General features: G+C 48.8%; 1 protein-coding gene across 1 annotated transcript in view; it reads left to right on the top strand.

Moving 5' to 3' along the window:
* Gat (sodium- and chloride-dependent GABA transporter) overlaps positions 1-19,126 on the top strand; it is a 252,155-nt gene that overhangs the window by 209,256 nt on the left and 23,773 nt on the right. The window contains exons 3-4 of the mRNA XM_089553401.1: positions 10,453-10,696; positions 16,284-16,551. Of these exons, the coding sequence (XP_089409527.1) occupies positions 10,453-10,696; positions 16,284-16,551 (512 nt within the window). The remainder of the gene's footprint in view (positions 1-10,452; positions 10,697-16,283; positions 16,552-19,126) is intronic.

Here is a 19,126-nt window from a genome sequence, read left to right as displayed (position 1 = left end):
CCTCTTCATTGCTTTTAGGCTGCCTCCGTTCTTCAGAGCATGCTCGATTTGCTCCATATTAAACTTGCTTATGTCGGCTGCGTTGCGCTAATTTAATAACTTTGATAGCTCTGCCAGTTCTATTCTCTCTGTAGGATTATACGCTATCATGCTTTGGTGTTCCTTAATCGCGTCCTTCGTTTACTGAGATAGCTTGCCGGTATCCTGACGAACCATCCTACCGCCTAATTTTACTACGCACTCTGTAATGATACCTGTTTGATTATCGTTCATTGTTTGTACATAAAGATCGTCTTCCTCGGTTAAAGCCGAATATCTGTTAATGGACTTATCTGTTATATCTGTTAATATATTTTAATCTAACTCGTTAATGGGCCTCCACCTGACTAATTTCTTCCGTTCCCTCTTCAGGTCCAAGCTAATTCGAGGCCTTACCATTCTTTCGTGGCGGCGCCTATCTTTTTTTTCTCTAAAACACGATGAGGGGCTGCCCATTGTCTCATAACCTCTTTTGTTGCTTTCAAAAGCTTCATTGAGCTCTCTGGTAGCCTTGTTGCTGTGCTTCGCAATAGCGAGCACATCTTAAAGCTTTGGTACAGAACCGCAGTGCTTGAAGTGGGCACCCCGAGACCGTGTTCTATAAGCTGTCCTTCTTCTATTGTCCATTTGGTGTCCACTTTGTCCTGCAATTGGTCACTCATTTACTCGCGGCTTTCAAGCGTCTGCTGGATGGATGGGTGGAAAACTTTATTGCGCGAGCGAGTTTGGACCGTGCAAGGTCTCAGGGCCAGCGCACAGCCCTCACATTACGCGCATGTGTCCAGGCCACGTAGGGCCATGGCACTGGCACCCCGGTTCACACAGCGAAGTATACCCTGCCGTGGTTGGCAAGCGGACCTCATCACTGGCTGCATGTCGCATCCAATGGTAACCACTATTCAGGTCCGGTCGCCTGATGTTGACAAAGCGCTGTGATGCACATTACCGTTGGCTCCATATCGCAGCCAACGCCAGCCAACGGCGACGTCCGGTAGCCAACCACTCAATGGCCGGGTTCCTTCCCAAAGACGCTTGGAAACCGCGGGTACATCTGAGTGACCAATGACACAGCACGAATTAGAAACTAAATGGAGAATGGAAAATGAACACCATATAGAATACGGGCCCTGGGCACCCAGATGGCCCGTCAAAAGAGTTTTTCGCACATTGCTCCACCGTTTACGCTGCCGTTCCTTCAGGCACCTGCCGGAATTCCGTACCTAATTTTTGCCACAATATAGCGGCACGCAGTACACAGCACGCATAGTAACTGACCGCGGTGATTTCTGACGCAGCTACGAGGTGCCAGCTTATCAGAAATTTACTTAGCGCTCGTTTTAATCAAGCTCGAAATGCTTCCAGCTCCCGCTTTCGACATTCCCAGTCAACATGTTTGCACCTAACCTCAATCCGAAACCACAGATGAATTCGACGCTGAATAAAACTCGGAATTTCTGTCCCAAGTACTTTTGACATAGCAGAAAAAGAAAGACTTCGTTCAGACCTGGATTCCAACTAATGCCAGCGCGGAGCTATAGTACAGTCGACTGCCAGCACTGGAAACTGAGAAAGATGCGTTTAAAAAGCCGCAGGGATAACAGGTTGCGCCTATTTCAACTAAATAAGGCATAATTCATTATCATCGTCATGCGACATCCTTCCTGAAGTCTCATGTTCTGTGCGTTGTATGACCGTCCTTGACGCCAGTACGCTCAGCGGCGATATTCAAACAGTTGATGAGACTGGATGAATTAAAAGCTAGCAAACACCTTCAGAATATAGAATGCTCCACGGGGTGGACGCCGGAGAAGAGATGCGCTCTCAATGGGAAAAGCCGGCGGCACGCAATCCTGAGAAGGTGGCCACACAGGCGTTTGAAGAAAGGGGCGTTGATCTTCAGTGTTTTATGACACATTGGTTACTTAGGTCTTTTTAGAGCGAAATGGGCTTGCGAATTTAAAACCGACTTTTTTCTAAACTTTCTTTGTTTTAGCGCAGTAAGTACAATAAGTATTCTGGGGAATCTTAAAGCTCAAATACAGGGATGTGGTACGTCAGAGAACCTTCATGAAAAGGATTTAAGGATGCGGCAGACTATTTTGAGCACAAGGCAAAAAAAAAAATCACCTGTTTTCACCTATATGTCTGCAAGAAATAAATAAATGAATAACAATTAGCACTGCTCCACATTATCTGCAGGTACTTGGGTCATCATTTGTCACAAGAAACTGCGCAAGTGTAGAGAGATCTATTCGTAGCCTATACAAATAACAACCTCGCTGCCTCGCTCGCTTTTAATGGCGCGCCTTCATTGGCGTTAGGATGGCTTTATAATCATTTTGTATGATTCATGGGCGTCCCGTTCTCTTTGGCAATATCGGTCAGCAGATGAGCGTGTATGTTTCACGGTGCCTACGCAGGGAATCTAGGGGTCTTAGACCATCCAAAGAAGGAAGATGGTGCTAAACACTTAGCTGAGGCTGACTGACACTGTGAAGGTAGCACCACTTGTCTCTTGTTCTAGAATGTGATACACCAGTCCTGAGAAATGCTTCTTGCTCGTCCCTGCTCTTGTCAAAGAAATAGGCAACACATTTTCAGTTTTATGCACTTATGAAAAAAAAAAGTAATATCCAAACGAACTCTAGCGGTAATCTTTTCGATGTGGCTGACATTATGCTTGCAAGCATGGAAGGCAGTTTTTATGCCTTCTTTCTTTGGCTATCTTGGCCCCGTCATCCGGCGTTCCTACTGTGCTTTATTAGTTTTCCAGTACTTGTTTCTTCATGTTTTAAGCAGGCTGGCGCGTTGAGGCTGAAAGCATGCTCCTTCTGATCTTTTTCTTGCATGTGTTAATTTTCTTATCATCTACGGTGCCCACCGCTGTCCACGACTGTGGGGCACCGTGTCCTTGTCTTTCTCTGTCCGAGCTACAGTCCGTTCTTGCGCTCTCTCTATATAAAAGAATATACATAGGCTTTCTCTACCTAACATGCTCGTACTTGGCAATGCTCAGTGCCAAAGCCGCGGCGTTGCAAGGCACCGCGACTTTAGTGCACAGGCTTACGCGCCGGAAGACACCAGCGATATGGATACCTCCTCGTCCTATACTCGGGGGCCGCGAAAGCGGCAATTTCATCACAGCGAGTCGTTCTTCGAACCCGGAGCGAGAATGAAGGCCGCAGGAGAGGTGACTACACTTGCCAAAGTCGTTATTTGTGAAATCCGCTTGCCAAGAACCTGCAGTGGTCCCCTTCGGGTTACCCCCGATTCTCGCGCGTCACGTTGCGTCAGCGTTCCAAGTTATGTGTCCCAACACTCTCGAAGGATCCCTCTGGCGGGAAGAAGAGAGCCTGCCCGCAATGAAGCGGGAAAGGAGGAGTGTATCTTGCTTTGCTTGGTGGCCCCTCCAAACCGTCGCTCTCGACTGATGCGAAGGCAGTTTTAGGAGTGAGCAACTTGGTAGCCGTCCTCCTTTTGTGCGCGATCTTGCAGTCTTTGCCTTGGCGCCCATTCGGGCCGCCGACGCACAAAGGACGGCCGCCTCTCCGCGCCCGTCCAATTTGGCGGCCGCCCCGAAAGCCCATTCTTCGAGGGGTCCGCTTCATCTGTACCACTCTGGCCGCGGCCAGATCGCCGCCGCTGCCTTGTCTCGGGGATCGGCGTTGCTCTCGCGCGCCGTTTTTCTTCATTCTCCGCCTTTTTCTCTCCGCATCGAGCAAGGACCGCGGCCCAGTATAAAACCCCGCAATCTCCGCGAAAGTCTTTTAAGGCGACACTTTGCGGAGGAAGTTTCTGCGTCAGTAGGCGTGTGATCAGCGCTGCTAGTTGCCTGTCCACTAAATGGCTCTGTATTAAAATGCAAAAATAATTCTCAAATTGCTGCGCGTCGTCCAGTGTAGCGATGCGCCGACAGCATTGCGTTGGTCGTTTGGTGGCAGTCAAGCGGGCAGTGATCCTCAGCTGCGCAGTCCTAAGTAGGTCAACCTCGCCTCTCGGTGCGCCACGCACAACACGTTTCTTGCAGCGCACTGGAATCGCGACGGGCGACAGCGCGGCTCAAGTTTAGTTTATGGCAAGCACCCGCCTTGCGCCCACTTGTTAATTGATTTTGTGACCGTACCTCACCACTAGGGAAGAAGAATTAGCTGGTAATTAAAAAGAAGGTTTCATTGCTGAGGAACTACTCATAAAGAGAGACTATAGACAGGGACCAAGGAGTCATCCTAAGGAAATTTATATCACCCAGTAAAATTCAGCTGTATGTTTCCAAATTCATGCGATCCGCATAGCGCCTTCTGCGATGAACAGGCTAACTTATACCACATGGCATGGGCATGCCAGAACAATCTAGATACGCGAAAATCAATAACCCAACAACTGAGGACTGGGAGGCGGCACTGCCCAGCTCCCACCCGCGGAAGACCAGCTTTGGCTGGTGGACCAGGCAATAGCGGCGGCAAAAGTCAATGGGCTCCTGGAATTAGGGCCCGCTCAACTAACTTCGATTTATTCTGAAAGAAGCCAACAGCCACAGAAACCAAGGGGCACAGGGGATTTTTTTTTTTTAATTAATTTGTTTATTTTGTGGTGTTGATCAATTTAGAATATTACGTAATATGTTATCGCTTAAAGCGAATTGATTAGAAAAGCAGAAGAAAAAACAACCACTGCCGTCGGTGGGATCCGAACCCACGACCTCCGAATTACGCGTCCGGTGCTCTACCTCTGAGCTACGGCGACGGCTGTCAAATCTTCTGCTTTCGGGGGTATTTATGTTTACAAGTAACCTAACTTTGAGAGTGTTCATCAGCGCCACCCACGTTCCTAAGCGGCGGACGTAGAACGTCCTGAGTTACCGCAGGTGTGACGTAGAACGTCATCGAACGGAGAGGGTGGAAGCTGCGTGAGAACCCTCTTATGCTCCCTATGGCGTCAAGGCTGCCAGAACCGAGGCCCTCGCTAAGCAATTAAGCAAACAAGGGAAGTGGAATGAGGGGCTCGTTATAAATATGAAAGAAGCCAACAGCCACAGAAACCAAGGGGCACAGGGGATTTTTTTTAATTAATTTGTTTATTTTGTGGTGTTGATCAATTTAGAATATTACGTAATATGTTATCGCTTAAAGCGAATTGATTAGAAAAGCAGAAGAAAAAACAACCACTGCCGCCGGTGGGATCCGAACCCACGACCTCCGAATTACGCGTCCGGTGCTCTACCTCTGAGCTACGGCGACGGCTGTCAAATCTTCTGCTTTCGGGGGTATTTATGTTTACAAGTAACCTAACTTTGAGAGTGTTCATCAGCGCCACCCACGTTCCTAAGCGGCGGACGTAGAACGTCCTGAGTTACCGCAGGTGTGACGTAGAACGTCATCGAACGGAGAGGGTGGAAGCTGCGTGAGAACCCTCTTATGCTCCCTATGGCGTCAAGGCTGCCAGAACCAAGGCCCTCGCTAAGCAATTAAGCAAACAAAGGAAGTGGAATGAGGGGCTCGTTATAAATATGAAAGAAGCCAACAGCCACAGAAACCAAGGGGCACAGGGGATTTTTTTTTTTAATTAATTTGTTTATTTTGTGGTGTTGATCAATTTAGAATATTACGTAATATGTTATCGCTTAAAGCGAATTGATTAGAAAAGCAGAAGAAAAAACAACCACTGCCGCCGGTGGGATCCGAACCCACGACCTCCGAATTACGCGTCCGGTGCTCTACCTCTGAGCTACGGCGACGGCTGTCAAATCATCTGCTTTCGGGGGTATTTATGTTTACAAGTAACCTAACTTTGAGAGTGTTCATCAGCGCCACCCACGTTCCTAAGCGGCGGACGTAGAACGTCCTGAGTTACCGCAGGTGTGACGTAGAACGTCATCGAACGGAGAGGGTGGAAGCTGCGTGAGAACCCTCTTATGCTCCCTATGGCGTCAAGGCTGCCAGAACCGAGGCCAGAACCGGTAACTCAGGACGTTCTACGTCCGCCGCTTAGGAACGTGGGTGGCGCTGATGAACACTCTCAAAGTTAGGTTACTTGTAAACATAAATACCCCCGAAAGCAGAAGATTTGACAGCCGTCGCCGTAGCTCAGAGGTAGAGCACCGGACGCGTAATTCGGAGGTCGTGGGTTCGGATCCCACCGGCGGCAGTGGTTGTTTTTTCTTCTGCTTTTCTAATCAATTCGCTTTAAGCGATAACATATTACGTAATATTCTAAATTGATCAACACCACAAAATAAACAAATTAATTTAAAAAAAAATCCCCTGTGCCCCTTGGTTTCTGTGGCTGTTTGCTTCTTTCATATTTATAACGAGCCCCTCATTCCACTTCCCTTGTTTGCTTAATTGCTTAGCGAGGGCCTCGGTTCTGGCAGCCTTGACGCCATAGGGAGCATAAGAGGGTTCTCACGCAGCTTCCACCCTCTCCGTTCGATGACGTTCTACGTCACACCTGCGGTAACTCAGGACGTTCTACGTCCGCCGCTTAGGAACGTGGGTGGCGCTGATGAACACTCTCAAAGTTAGGTTACTTGTAAACATAAATACCCCCGAAAGCAGAAGATTTGACAGCCGTCGCTGTAGCTCAGAGGTAGAGCACCGGACGCGTAATTCGGAGGTCGTGGGTTCGGATCCCACCGGCGGCAGTGGTTGTTTTTTCTTCTGCTTTTCTAATCAATTCGCTTTAAGCGATAACATATTACGTAATATTCTAAATTGATCAACACCACAAAATAAACAAATTAATTAAAAAAAAATCCCCTGTGCCCCTTGGTTTCTGTGGCTGTTGGCTTCTTTCATATTTATAACGAGCCCCTCATTCCACTTCCCTTGTTTGCTTAATTGCTTAGCGAGGGCCTCGGTTCTGGCAGCCTTGACGCCATAGGGAGCATAAGAGGGTTCTCACGCAGCTTCCACCCTCTCCGTTCGATGACGTTCTACGTCACACCTGCGGTAACTCAGGACGTTCTACGTCCGCCGCTTAGGAACGTGGGTGGCGCTGATGAACACTCTCAAAGTTAGGTTACTTGTAAACATAAATACCCCCGAAAGCAGAAGATTTGACAGCCGTCGCCGTAGCTCAGAGGTAGAGCACCGGACGCGTAATTCGGAGGTCGTGGGTTCGGATCCCACCGGCGGCAGTGGTTGTTTTTTCTTCTGCTTTTCTAATCAATTCGCTTTAAGCGATAACATATTACGTAATATTCTAAATTGATCAACACCACAAAATAAACAAATTAATTAAAAAAAAATCCCCTGTGCCCCTTGGTTTCTGTGGCTGTTGGCTTCTTTCATATTTATAACGAGCCCCTCATTACACTTCCCTTGTTTGCTTAATTCGATTTATTCTATACATTAAATGTTCTTCTCGCTCACTCACTATCGACCTCGCACCAAGTGCTAACATTGTGACGATCGGACGGACTGCGCAGGCTGATACACCGCGATGCTCTTTGTTGAGCTTCGCCATGCTTTGTCCGCTTGCAGCTGCTGCCGATGACGATGGTGAGTTGGGCAGAAAGGGCAGCGAGTCCGCCGGGCGTCCGCGCCACACCTGTGGCCGAGTTGCTGCCCCGCCAACAATGGATAATCACGGGAGCACGCGGTAGCAGCCACAAGGATCACTCAAGCTGGGCTATGTGAGGTGCATAACAACACACATATACACACATTTCACGGATGACAAGTTATAAACGACATGAACAGCGTATTAAAACAGTGCATTTAGGTCTGAAGTGGTCTCTTTATAGATGCTTAGAGGAGAACTGGCGGAGCAGAAGAACCATTAAAACTATGCATTTTTCCTAAGAAGTTCTTCGCCTCCTAGGGTGTGAAGCCTTGCAGATCTTCTCACGTCGACACTAGCCTTTGTACGGCGCAGATAACTCCATAATCTTGTCGATGACGCGTTTGCAACCTGTTGTCAATTTTCTCTTCCCACGTCCAGCTTTGCTCACTGTGAGTGCTCACAGTGTCATCCGCAACGCATGTATAGTGACTGGATGTGCCATAGCGACGATATCGGCTACTGCCGTTGAGGCCCATTTTACACTTACAGGCGCATTTTACTTTTGCACTTTACAGGGCTCGGAGGCTTGTCTTCTTAACGTTTCGAATTAGAGGCGTTCTCTACCGCAGGAAGCCTGATAACAGTGCACTCTACAGTTGCGTAGCATCGGCTGCGCAGGTGGGCGCCAAGACATTCTCTCGCGAGGGAATAAAATGAGTACAGTTGCGGCCAGTGTCTTTTTCATGGTAGATATGAAGGCTCAAAGATTGATTTCGGCGTATGGTAACCTGAATAAAAGTAATGATCTCATGCCTAAAGAAGTGCTTATGCACGAACAGTAGAGAGAGAGAGAAAGGAATTTTAATGAGGGAAAGGTGGAGAGGTCGGCCAGTGGTAACATGGCCCTGGCCTGCTACTCCACACAGGGGAAAGGGAAGAGGAGGAAAAGGAAAGTGCGAATGAAGGCTGATGATGGCATAATACAATGAGTTTCACGGGTGATGTCTACACACACAAACGCACACACACACACACACACACACCGCACTGGCTGGCACTCGCATCGCGGTTAGTAGACGCACATAAAACTCATTAAACTGGTGTCTGCAACACAAACACCGACACATGTCATTAACCATGTAGGTTGTGCACAGGCAGTCACAGACGAGTATCCAGGACTGTTTCACACGAAAAGTTGAGCAGGGCCTTTATCACACGCCACCAATCAGAACGTCTCGTCCTGGCGCCCAGAAGAGTTTCCTCAGAGAGAGAGGGCGAGAGTCCAGTTGTTTCACGGTCGCCTCCAATGTTCTTCTTGCAGCAGTATAGTTCGGGCACTCGCAAAGAAGGTGTCCAATAGTCTCTGGAGTGTGGCACTTTGCGCAATTTGGGTTACTTTCAATGCCGATCTTGTGAAGATAGTGTTTGGTGTAGGCAACGCCAAGCCGTAGCCGGTGGAGTAAAGTCCCATGACGTCGCACCACCATAGATGGCAAATGTAATCGTGAGCCAGCGTCAAGGTTACAGACGCGGTCCTGTTGATGACTCGAATCATGCCAGTGCGACTGCATTGCCGCTTGCATTAAATGCGCCAACAAGGCTCCAATGTCTGATCTAGAAAAGGCTATCTCAATGAAAGCGCCATCACTATGTGCCATCCGAGCCTCGGCGTCAGCACGCTCGTTTCCCGCTATGCCGCAATGGCTCGGTATCCATTGAAACTTTATGATATGGCCGCGGTGGAAAACTTCGGCTAACAAAAGCACAATCTGTTGAACCAGCTGCTCGCATGCCCTTGGTTTTAGATAAGTTTGTACGACCTGCAGCACGAACAGTACGTGCCGTGAAATACCTTTGCGCTGCATTTTAAACTTTCGCTTGAACTTGCGCTAGCGTCGCATCTAATGTATAAACGCTGATATCGCCCGCGCATGTTGATAATCGGGCCGACGTGCTAGAAAATCTACAACAACCAATAGTCTAAGGATCGAGAGGACTGGGCTTAGCAAACCGTCCTGTGGCACACCATGTCAAGGGTTGTAAAAAGAGTGTTGGGCTATTATCAGTGCTCACGAAGAAGGACCTGCGTACCTAACAGAAACAGCGTCCACCGGTTTCAGAAAAAATCTACAGCGTCGAGAATGGTCTGGTGAGCTACGCTGTCATATGCGCTTTTCATGTGATTGTTTGATATCTCATAACTACACAACCGTGTTATCAATGTAGAACGGTTTCTGTAGTCCTGCTCTAGTTGCATCTGTCGAAAAGCCCTGCACATGCGTCGACATCATGAGAGATGCCTCACTCACACTCGCATCCACTCCCTCACACTCACGTCTACATACACTTACACTAGATCCACTAACACTCATATGTCCGTTCACACTCACAACCACTTACTTGCGCTCAGGGTGCTATGTGGTGACCTGAAGCTTTACTAATGAACTTCACACAGCGGTTACCACACTGTAAAACGAATGTCATCGGCAGCTAAAGATCGGAAGTAAACCGGATGATGATGGGTCCTGTGAATGCTTGCGCTTGTGGCTGCAAAAAGCTGACATTGAGTGCTGTCATCAATAGAAATAGGGTACCCCACGACTGCGTCATCCCGTGGACTTCTAATCTTGAGCTTTTAATGACATTCGCGTTATCGAGTGGGAACGTTCGTGGGAAGTTTCCGCACCAGAGCCTCCCATCTTACCTGTCATACCCCCAGCTTTGAGAATCAGGCCAGAGGTGTGTTTTTCTTGCCGCCTTTCGCACCTACTCTTGCACTGAAGCTTCTGTCACGACTGCTAACGTGCTGATCCCGTGGGGTAAATGTTCGCTGAGGGATTGGCCACGCTCGTTCCGCGCTACCACGTTACCTTTCCGCAACCAACCCTTGACCTGTCCGCGGCTACGCAGGCGTGGGGTACGCGGCGGCCGTGATGTCCTTCTGGCTCAACTCGTACTACATCGTGGTGCTGGCCTGGTCCCTGTACTACATCTACTCGGCGCTCTCGTCGGACGTGCCGTGGCGCTCGTGCGACAACTGGTGGAACACGGCCAACTGCCGCTCCGAGTACGAGCCGTTCAACTGCTCGGCCGTGCGCGGAGGCGTCTGCCCGGACCCCAAACTGCTCAGGAGCCCCGTCAAGGAGTACTGGGAGTGAGTACCTACATGCATCCGAGCACTCCGTTTCGCAGCGGAGGGTTCACCCCCCCCCCCCCCCCCCCCCCCGCCAGCGCCACCCAACCGTCGCGGCGAAGGCGAGATTGGGCTTAGTATCGTCGCCTCGAGGTGCTAAGCGAAAACTCTTACAGTTGTGGTCGTTCTCTTCGGGACCGTGCTCGTGAACGGATGTATGTACGCTAATACCCTGTGAACTCACATTGCGTGATGCCATTAGGTGTTGCACGCGACTGCGTCATTCATCACAAAAGCAGTAATGCAGCAATGTATTTATAAGGAGGGGGGCGGAGAGATTGTAACCCCCCCCCCTCCCGATCACCTCTTTCTCTTCCAATACTGGCCCATAATTCCGCCACTGGAACAGTGTTCCACTACCAGCGCACAACTTCTGTTTACTTCTCCAGCTCCTGCTCTTGAGATCTCGCCTCCAAAATTCTACTTTTTTATTTTTAAACCACCGATGAGAACCACATTTTAATGGAGAAATTTTTTCTTGTCTCATTCCACCTGTAGCTAGAGAAATGTTACCGAACGAATAAGACGTCTGTTTTAATGGTCCTACCTTATAATCGCACATTTCGCTGTTGGCGCCATCTTTACGCACTGAAGTCGGTTCTTCCTTGCGTACTCGTTTGCAGGCCTTCGTGTGTGCTGCTTAGTCTGGGCAGTTGGCGCAATGGATTGTTTAGAAACCAGCAGCCGACGCAGAAGGAGCTGGTTGAAACAAACTCCTCCGCACCATTCAACGGCCTACTACTAAATTCAAGGGATTAGTCCAAGGGTGCCGCATTTGTCGGTATTACCCAAAACTGACCGACTGGCCCGCATTTTATTTATTCTGCATTTATATATGTTAGCGTTGTGCACAACACTGCGGTGCCACGTAGAGGTTACGTTTTTACTGGTTTAATGAACGCTTGTGCTGTGCACAATGGTGCCAACACATGCGCTGAATGACGGCTTGGAAACCTTGGTTGCTGGACTTCTGTAGCGGCTGGCAAAACATAATCGGATTATACTGGGACAGCTAACGCATTTGTTTAAGCTCTTTATGGCAGAAGTTCGTTCTTTGTCTGAAATGTAGCTTAAGCAGGGCCACAAAGCCGCACAGGCTAATACTGAGCGACCTGAGATGCGTCGCAAAGCAACAGAGAGAGCGAAGAGGGACGCAGGATATCCTACTTTGAAAATCGTCACGCGGGTGCTGCCGAGAGATGACACAACGGTATGTAACCGCGTGCAACGCCGACAACTTCCATCACTTTCCTTCCTCTTTCACTTACTCCATGGTTTACTCGCACTGCGGGACCTCTTTGGCCACTCAGAGGGAAACCGTTACCGCACCTTTTGGTTCGACCTAACGTAACCGGAAATTTGCGTCACGCTCGGTTGACTGCCCTCGTTCAGGACCACCGCACAGAATTCCTTTATGACAAAAAGTAGTCAGTTGTTGAAACTTTTATTGATACCTAAACAAGAAGCTAATAAGAAGAAAAAAACTATAAGCTGTGTAGTGCAGGACGTCTTCCAAGGCGCTGCGTCGCGAACGACTAGCGGTACAGTACCGGTACAGACCAGAGGCAGCGGTCAGTCCAGCACACGCTCGAGCATCGGAACGATTTTTCACTTGTCGTCGTCTTCTTCCTAAAGCGGCAGCCGCCGAGGGTTCGGGAGCCGAAGGCCTGTCTTTCAGCTGTCTACTTTTTACACCTGGCTTTCTTATTACAATGAAGCATTAAAAAGTTGATTTTGTTTACTGTTGTGACTGGCGCGCACAACCGGTGCAGCAGGCGGCTGGTGCATGTTTGCGCGCTAAACCAGCGGTGGCGCTTTGATTGGTGTGACGGCACATAATAGATAGCATTGCTGTGCGGTGGCAGGAGCAGCAGCTCTTCGGATACCTCCGTGACGGAAGCACAGACACAGCAGTGCGAGCCTGAAAATCAAACAACGGCTACGGTTCTCGCTAGTCTCAGTGCTCAACTATGAGCCCGTCGAAAGCGCCAGCGAGAAGCGGCGTCGGCGAACAACAGTGTAACGAACGACGCACAGCCGACACCGGTGCCGCCGGTAAAGAAGCCACGGTGTGCAACTTGGCACAGCACGACTTGCGATTCTGTTCGGCCATTCCTACTCGGTGCGCAGTGTTCCGGCGAGATTTGGTGCACCTGCAACCGCAGTTCTTTGAGCGCTTGCGTATGCACTTATCGAAGAGTGATCTGAAGGCGTTTAAACTGTGCGCGTACGCAAGTATGCGCGCAACGGCTAGGTGCCGGAGTTTCTCCGCGTCCAGCGGTTACATGTATCCGGCGACCTCTCCGCATCTGCCGTTGCTCAACAGCGTCATCGTTTCGGCACCATTTCGCCAGCTTTCGCTGACGTAAGCTCGTTGCGCAGCACAGCGTAACCGATGCGTAAATTCTGTTTGCTTTTTTGGCTTGTAAAATCATTACCTAACTACGGCTTCTGCAGGACAAAGACCTCTTATCTCTCCAATTAACCATGTCCTGTGTCAGCCGCGACCGCCTTATCCAGCTTCATAATCTCTTTGGTCCACCTGACCTTCTGCTCGACCTCATCCCCTGCTTCACTTGCGTTCTCTTAGAATCAATCATGTACGTTAACGTTAACGACCGCAGCATCTGGCCAGCTTTCGCTGACCTAAGCTCGTCACGCAGCAGATCATAACTGATGCATAAATTTCTGCTTGACCTTTCTGGCTTATAAAACCTTTATTTTCACTCAAAGTAGTACTTTTCCTTAGCATGGGTAATCTGTAATATTAAATATCACTATAGAATATCAAAACCGCAAGTGGGCTGTGAGATGCCTTAGTGGTGGCCTGTATACCCCAGCATCTGCGTGCATTACAGATATTAGTATTAAGACCTTGTGTCTTGGTTTCAAGGATGAGCGCATGCAACGAGACGCTGCAGTTGCCAGGGATGGCGGTCAGTGCCCTATACCTGCCATTGATGCACGATATTAACACCGTAAGATAATGGTATCGTTCGACACGCTAATGAGAGTCGTATAGCGCTTTGGTGCGCAAATGGAAGAGTACAGGAGAGTTGGAAGAAGCACACTGCCTTAGGCTGACTTACGACTCAACTCTTACTGCTGGGACGGTGGAGTTCGGCACATGTGGCTCGGAACAACGAAGAAGTGAAGGATCACTGTCACGAACAAACGAAAAAATTAAAAGGTGCTGGTGAATTAGAATTTCCGTTTAGGGTTTCGAAAAAGCCAGTGCAATAATTCTACTCCCCTTACAGACAGTGCCAAAGAAGTATTAACGTGATGCATATGTCCCACAGCTGCGTCACCGCAGCAGCTTCGATGATTTACTCTGTGAGCTTGCTGCGTTTCTTCCTTTTCGTTTAATTTCCGTAAAAAGTGGCTCATCCAGAATTCCTGCTTTGCCGTGACAATCATAAAATACTTTTGGGACAGTTTATCAAAGAGAGGGCAAAATAAAACGTTAGTTGAAAGTCTGCGCTCGTGCGTGTTCTCACTCCTAGTTTGCCGTAACGCGCATGGTGTTCATCGTAATGGAGAACAAATTCACCCACGCCTCTGTTCATCTATGGCGTCATATTCAACTCTGTGCTTACAGTACTGAAGCCCGCCTTGACCGTTATGAGCCAGGTGCTCGCTCACGCTATTCCCAAGTGGGGGAATACATTGTAAGCAATATTCTGTGCACAATATTTTTCATATGAACTCACAAATGAAACGTAAATTGCTGGGCTAGTTGGTTCATAATGTTGTCAGGGTGGAACCAGCGGAACACATACGCAGGACAATAATAAAGGAGGAACACACACCACACCGCTGGACTTGCAACTGATTTATTTCCAAGAAAACCGCCACATTTAAATGTTTCCCTGCCAAGCGCACACTCTGGACGATGGGATCGACTGCATTAAGATAAAAGAAAGTTATAAAAACCGAGGGATCGCTGACACACATCTGCTTGTTTTTCGTGATGAAAAACGCTTCCAGAATTTCACGCTCGCATCTTCTTCTCCCCCAACCGATAATGCTCGCGCGGTGAAGCAAAGGAGAACATCCTTTGCATACCTTAACATGGAAGGCTAAATTGCTTCTAGTGCCTGAATTGAACGTTGTTCGGTGCTGCCTCAGACGTTCATTGATGCACCCTCCGGTTTGCCAGATGTAGGTTTTCCCACTGGACAATGGGATGCAGTACTTCACAGGAAGTGAACCTCGTCTGGTGCTTGGTTTTACAGGATAAAGAATATAACTTTCTTTTATCTTAACGCAGTCGATCCCATCGTCCAGAGTGTGCGCTTGCGCAGGGAAACATTTAAATGTGGTGGTTTTCCTGGAAATAAATCAGTTGCAAGTCCAGCGGTGTGGTGTGTGTTCCTCCTTTTTCTTGCCCTGCGTCTGTGTTCCGCTGGTTCCACCCTGACATCACAAATGAACTCCGGGGCGTTATCATAAAGTAAGCGTATTGCTCAAAATCAGCGTTCAGAAACACAGCACCGACTTTCTAATCATCACCTTGTTTAAAATATTCATGAATATCAACAGGCACATACAGCTGATTTATTTAGTACCCCCCTGGCATCCGGCTCAGTAGATATGAAGCGCCTATCTGGAGAGGAATAAAGTGAAACGTTATAAAATTAAAAATTTCCAAATTTCTCATTTTGGCCCCACCACTGCAGTAAAATGCGACAGTGCGTGAGAAAAATCAGACACCCTTCAAAAATCGACATACTGCGCAGACTTGCACTGATTCATATGACGTTGGCTCCACGGGTATCACAAAATCCTACTTCGCTTGTCAGCATGACAGACACTGGATTCTGATAGCATCCGGCATAGTTTTGCTCCATGACGTGCTATAGACTGGGCAATTCAACAACAAAATTTTACGCGTGCCTTTTCAGTACGGTGGGCAGCGTATTCTGCATGATTCCTTTAGAACCTGAAAACCATCAAACGAATGCCTCAGCGATACATTTCGTGTTTCGTCTCACAAGCAACTACCCTGAAAATTGGTTTTGAGGAAATGAAAGGTGCAGTAACTGTCTCACTTCACTGGGGACTCCTTAACCGTGCCGTGAAAGGGGGTATGAAAGTAGGGGTGAAAAAATAAAGAGGGGAAGAGCTACCGTAATGGGCACGCTCCCGAATAATTTCGACCACCTGGGAATCTTAGACGTGCTCTAACATCGCACAGCAAACGGGCGTCTTTAGCGCTTCGGCTCCGTCAACTACTCTGACGTAACCGACGCAGAGAGGCGCGCACGACAGTTGTTGAGCAGCCTGTGGTGCCATCGGGGGCAAAAATAACACCCCTGAAGTTCCGGCCCGTGCCGCTCTGCTTGGGGGCGCAACCTGACAAAGCACTTCCGGTGTATACATGGACCCACTACGCCGGTCTCGACACCAGAAGTGTTTGTGTCAGGTGGCGCCCCCACGCAGAGTGGCACGGGCCGGAACATGAAGGGGGAGTCTGTTACTTTTGCCCCTAATGGTACGAGGGATCCGCAGAAGATTTCCTCATCGCCATTGCTGTGTGGCGCAGGGGCAACGTGCTCCAGATCACGGGCGGCCTGCACGAGCCGGGCGACCTGCGCATGCCCCTGGCCATCACCCTGCTCATCGCCTGGGTGCTCTGCTACTTCTGCATCTGGAAGGGCGTCAAGTGGACCGGCAAGGTGGTCTACTTCACGGCGCTCTTCCCCTACGTGCTCCTCTTCATCCTGCTCGTGCGGGGACTCACGCTGCCCGGAGCAATGGAGGGCATCAAGTTCTACGTGCTGCCCGACATGAACCGCCTCTCGGACTCCATGGTGGGTGGCCCTCGTTTCCGGCTTCATGCCCTTATTAAAATGGTCTATAGACTTTCTATGCACTTCTTATAGACAGACTCTACTGCTTTCCTACAGATATTTCCTTCTGTTTCTTCATTGTCTATAGACTCTCTATACACAAACGTTTACTAAACGTGTCAGGCCATAAATTTATAGATTGTTTGTAGACTGTGTACAGTATTTGTTTTGTATACAGACTAGTCTAAAGGATTGGCCTATGGAAAGTTTATAGACTTCACTGAAAAAAGTGCATGGACAGGATTTGTTTTGTATATAGAGTAATCTAAAGGATTTGCCTATAGGAAGTTTATAGATAGACTTCACTGACAGAGGAGTATGGATCGTCTTCGGCTGTACGCAGACATTTTTGTGAGAGCAGTCTATGGCTCCTCTCTCGCAGCGCGCCTGCTGTTTTCGCGACGACGCTGGTGAACATCTGATTCGTGTTATTCCTGACGCCGGGCCCATGAGGCCGCAGTCCGCCGATGCAGAAAAAAAATATTGCGCTCAGGCTGTTATACGCATTGAAATGCATTTCCCGAGCAGAGCATCACTGGAAGCTGCATGCACTCTTACTCTGGAGACGTGAAACCCCAAGCGTATGGAGCCACGGGAACGCATGACTATTTTTACGGCAATACGAGAATGATTAGTTCAGATTGCTGCAGTGGGTGCTAAGCTCTCATATATTAAGGGGTAGCCCAAATCAGCCTGCAATCTGGACGTGTTTCTTTGGTCATGGCTCGCCATAGTACAGCTTCAAAGAACATGGTACTAGACAGCGGGGCGACAAACGGGGGAACGTAGCAGGCGAATAGTCCTGAGGAAGGCCAACCTCTGGGAACGAACGGTTGTAAATTTTCAAACATTCGGTCATTATAGAACAAGGGTGAATTTGCAGTTACGTCATTTATGGCACTTTTGCTTTCAGACTCACTTTCAAACTATCTTGCGCTATCTTTCATGCCCTTAAACCCGCGATACTAATTCAGTCATCATCATCAGCCTGACTACGCCCACGGCAAGTCAAATGCCTCTCCCATGTATCTTCAATTAACCCTGTCCTGTGCCAGTTGCGGCCACCGTATCGCCGCAAAATTCTTAATCTCATCCGCCCACCTGACTTTCTGCCGTCTCCTGCTACGCTTTCCTTCTCTTGGAATCCACTACATTACCCCTAAGGTCCAGCGGTTATATTGCCTTCGCATTGCGTGCCCTGCCCAAGCCCATTTCTTCCACTTGATTTCGAATACGACGGGATCAACCCGTGTTTGTTTCCTGACCCATTCTGCCCCTATCATTTTCTTTCCATAGCTCGCTGCGTTGTCCTTAAGTTGACTCTTTCGTTAGCCTCCACGTTTCTGACCCATAGCTGAGAACTGTTAAGATGTAACGGTTGTATACTTCTCTCTTCAGCGATAATGGTAAACTGCCATTCATGATATGAGAGCAGCTTACAAATGCGCCCCAGCCCATTTCACTCTCGTGATCCGGTTCTGCGGTCACTATACCTGCCCAAGCTGTCCAGCACCATAAGCCCCTAAGTGTCGAACACCTCGTTACCAACTGTAAACTGCTGTTCCCTTCCGAGGCTGTTGAACATTAATAGAGTTCAGTAAAGCAGAAAGTTGGGCTAGTTGGTATCGATCCATCTAAAAACGGCGCACAGAAAAAACACGCAGAACACAGGGAGAACGGACAGGACAAGAGCGCACTAGCAACTGAAGCTTGGTCGAAAAACACTTCGCACTCGGCTTCCCAAGCTTCAGTTGCTAGTGCGCTCTTGTCCTGTCCGTTCTCCCTGTGTTCTGCGTGTTTTTTCTGTGCGCCGTTTTTAGATGGCTGTTGAGCATTACTTTGGTCTTCTGCATATTAATTTCTAGACCGACCGCTGTACTCTGCCTGTCAGAGTCATTCATCATGTCTTGCATTCATCCCCAGAGTAACTTAGCACGGCAATTTCATCAGCGAATCGCAGATTAGTGAGGTATTCTCCCTTAACTCTTATCCCCAACTGTTTCCAATCAAGGCCTCTGAATACCTCCTGTAAACAGGCAGTCAATAGCATTAGCGAGATTCTGCCTCCCTGCTTGACACCCAATTTTATTGCTCACTTTATGGGGGACTATGGTAGCTGTGCAGCCGTTATAGATATCTTCTAGTACTTTTACGTAAGGCTGTTCTAAACCCTGATTCCGGAATGCCTGAATGACTACTGAGGTTTCGACTGAGTCAAATGCTTTCTCGTAAACTAGGAAGGCTATAGACAAGCGTCATGCTTGTAAACAAAGGTGGCGCTGCGGTCGGCAGCGACGCGGGGTGTAGGCAAAAACGTAGCATGCCTACACCGCGCCAAGCGATGCTGCCTTCGAAACCAACTCGCGTGCGCGCATATTTCAAAGCGTGCGCGTCGCTTGTGGTTAGAAACATTTCTGTTGGTGACCGGAGAGCAGTTCAGCATGTTTTCAACCTGTTCGGCTGACGGAATTATCTGGTGAAGCGCTGCATAGGCTTCCTTCTGCGCTGCTATATTAGGCAGCAACGACGCGGCTTC

Source organism: Amblyomma mixtum, chromosome 7 (assembly GCF_055824585.1).
Source record: "Amblyomma mixtum isolate Tamu chromosome 7, ASM5582458v1, whole genome shotgun sequence".
Taxonomy (NCBI): domain Eukaryota; kingdom Metazoa; phylum Arthropoda; class Arachnida; order Ixodida; family Ixodidae; genus Amblyomma; species Amblyomma mixtum.
Note: the sequence above shows the minus strand (reverse complement) of the source record. Positions and strands in the feature narration are given on the sequence as shown.